This window comes from Acyrthosiphon pisum, unplaced genomic scaffold (genome assembly GCF_005508785.2).
Source record: "Acyrthosiphon pisum isolate AL4f unplaced genomic scaffold, pea_aphid_22Mar2018_4r6ur Scaffold_436;HRSCAF=871, whole genome shotgun sequence".
NCBI classification, from domain to species: Eukaryota; Metazoa; Arthropoda; class Insecta; order Hemiptera; family Aphididae; genus Acyrthosiphon; species Acyrthosiphon pisum.
The window spans coordinates 3,089-4,507 of NW_021773900.1; the positions used below are offsets into that span (position 1 = coordinate 3,089).

A 1,419-nucleotide genomic window follows, 5' to 3' on the forward strand; every position below is an offset into this window, starting at 1 on the left:
CATTAAACCATGAATTCTTACCGTTGAATGTGTTTTCTTTTTTAAATACTTCAGCTGATTCTTTTATTGAATCTTTAACTATGTTCCAAGTTTCTTCAAGGTTTTGCTCTGTATTTTGGGATGTTTTCATTAGTTCATTATTTAGAATTCCTCGGTATGATTTCACTTTCTCTCGATTCTTTGTGTTTTCTATTTCCAGGCGGGTTCTACCTTTTAGTTTTTACTGCTTCCAACTATTAGCCAGTTTGGTTCTAAAAGATGATATGACCAGGTAGTGATCTGTGTCTCCATCAGCTCCTCTATAACTTCTAACTTGTCTAACACTAGATCTGTATCTCTTATCTATAAGTATATGATCGATTTGACTTTTAGTTCTTCCATCTGGAGATACCCAAGTTTGTTTGTAAATTTCTTTACGTTGAAACTGGGTACTACTTATAACTAATCCTTTGGTTGAGGCAAAGCTGATTAACCTTAGTCCGTTATTATTGCTTTCACTATGCATACTTTCTTTTCCTATAGTATGTCTAAAAGCATGCTCACGCCCTACTTGAGCATTTTGGTCTCCAACTAGAATTCTTATGTAGCTTCTGGGTATCATGTCGTATACTCTTTCTAGCTTATCGTAGAAAGAGTCTTTATAATCGTTATCTGCTGTTTCAGTTGGTGCATAACAGTTGATTATTGCTATATTAGAGGTTTTCCCTTCAATTATTATATAGCATAATCGATCATCAACTGCTTCGAATTTCTTTACTAGTTTTACTAGGAACTCTTTTACAATAAAACCCACTCCGTGTTCGTGTCTTCCATTACCGCTTCCACTATAAAATATTGTCATGTTATCTGATTTTAGATGTCCAGATCCTGGCCATCTCACTTCTTGGAGGGCAACTAAATCTACATAATATTTCTTGACTATACTAGTGATACATTTTAGTGCCCCAGGTTTATATAAAGATCTAATGTTCCATGTTCCAAATCGAAATACTCCAGGTTTTCCAGGCTTGGTTCCATTTTTATTTTCCAAAAGATCTGTCTGAGGCTTAGTAGTAGGAGGTTTCTTAACAATATTTTTTACTAGGACGGGTCGTTAGCCCGTCGCTAAACCCCCAACCTGGAGGACCAGACTACCCCAACTAATTAAAGTCAGGGGAGGGCTACTGCAGTGCACTTATTGAAGTACACTGGGCGATGGGAGCGCCACTTTCCCTATGCCGGCCAGGTAACTTTTTAATACGTGTTAAAAATAAACAAGTTTCAAAGACCACAATTATTTATTGAGTATAAATTTTTTTTAATTTTTAATTTAAACGACAGAATCGTCATTTACAACACTTTTAGTGATGAATAATAAAGGACTGTGTGTACTGAAATATGAAACGTACTCAAGAGTTTCAAGAACTATGACCAATATAC

General features: G+C 35.5%; 1 protein-coding gene across 1 annotated transcript; it reads right to left on the reverse strand.

Annotated features, from left to right (window-relative positions):
- Nucleotides 1–220: 220 nt before the first annotated feature.
- On the reverse strand, nucleotides 221–1,063 carry LOC100573785 (craniofacial development protein 2-like; the record flags this gene model as incomplete). The annotated part of the gene is made up of 1 exon (XM_003248298.1): nucleotides 221–1,063. A coding segment is annotated over one exon (843 nt), but the record flags the coding sequence as incomplete, so codon positions are not given.
- Nucleotides 1,064–1,419: the final 356 nt, after the last annotated feature.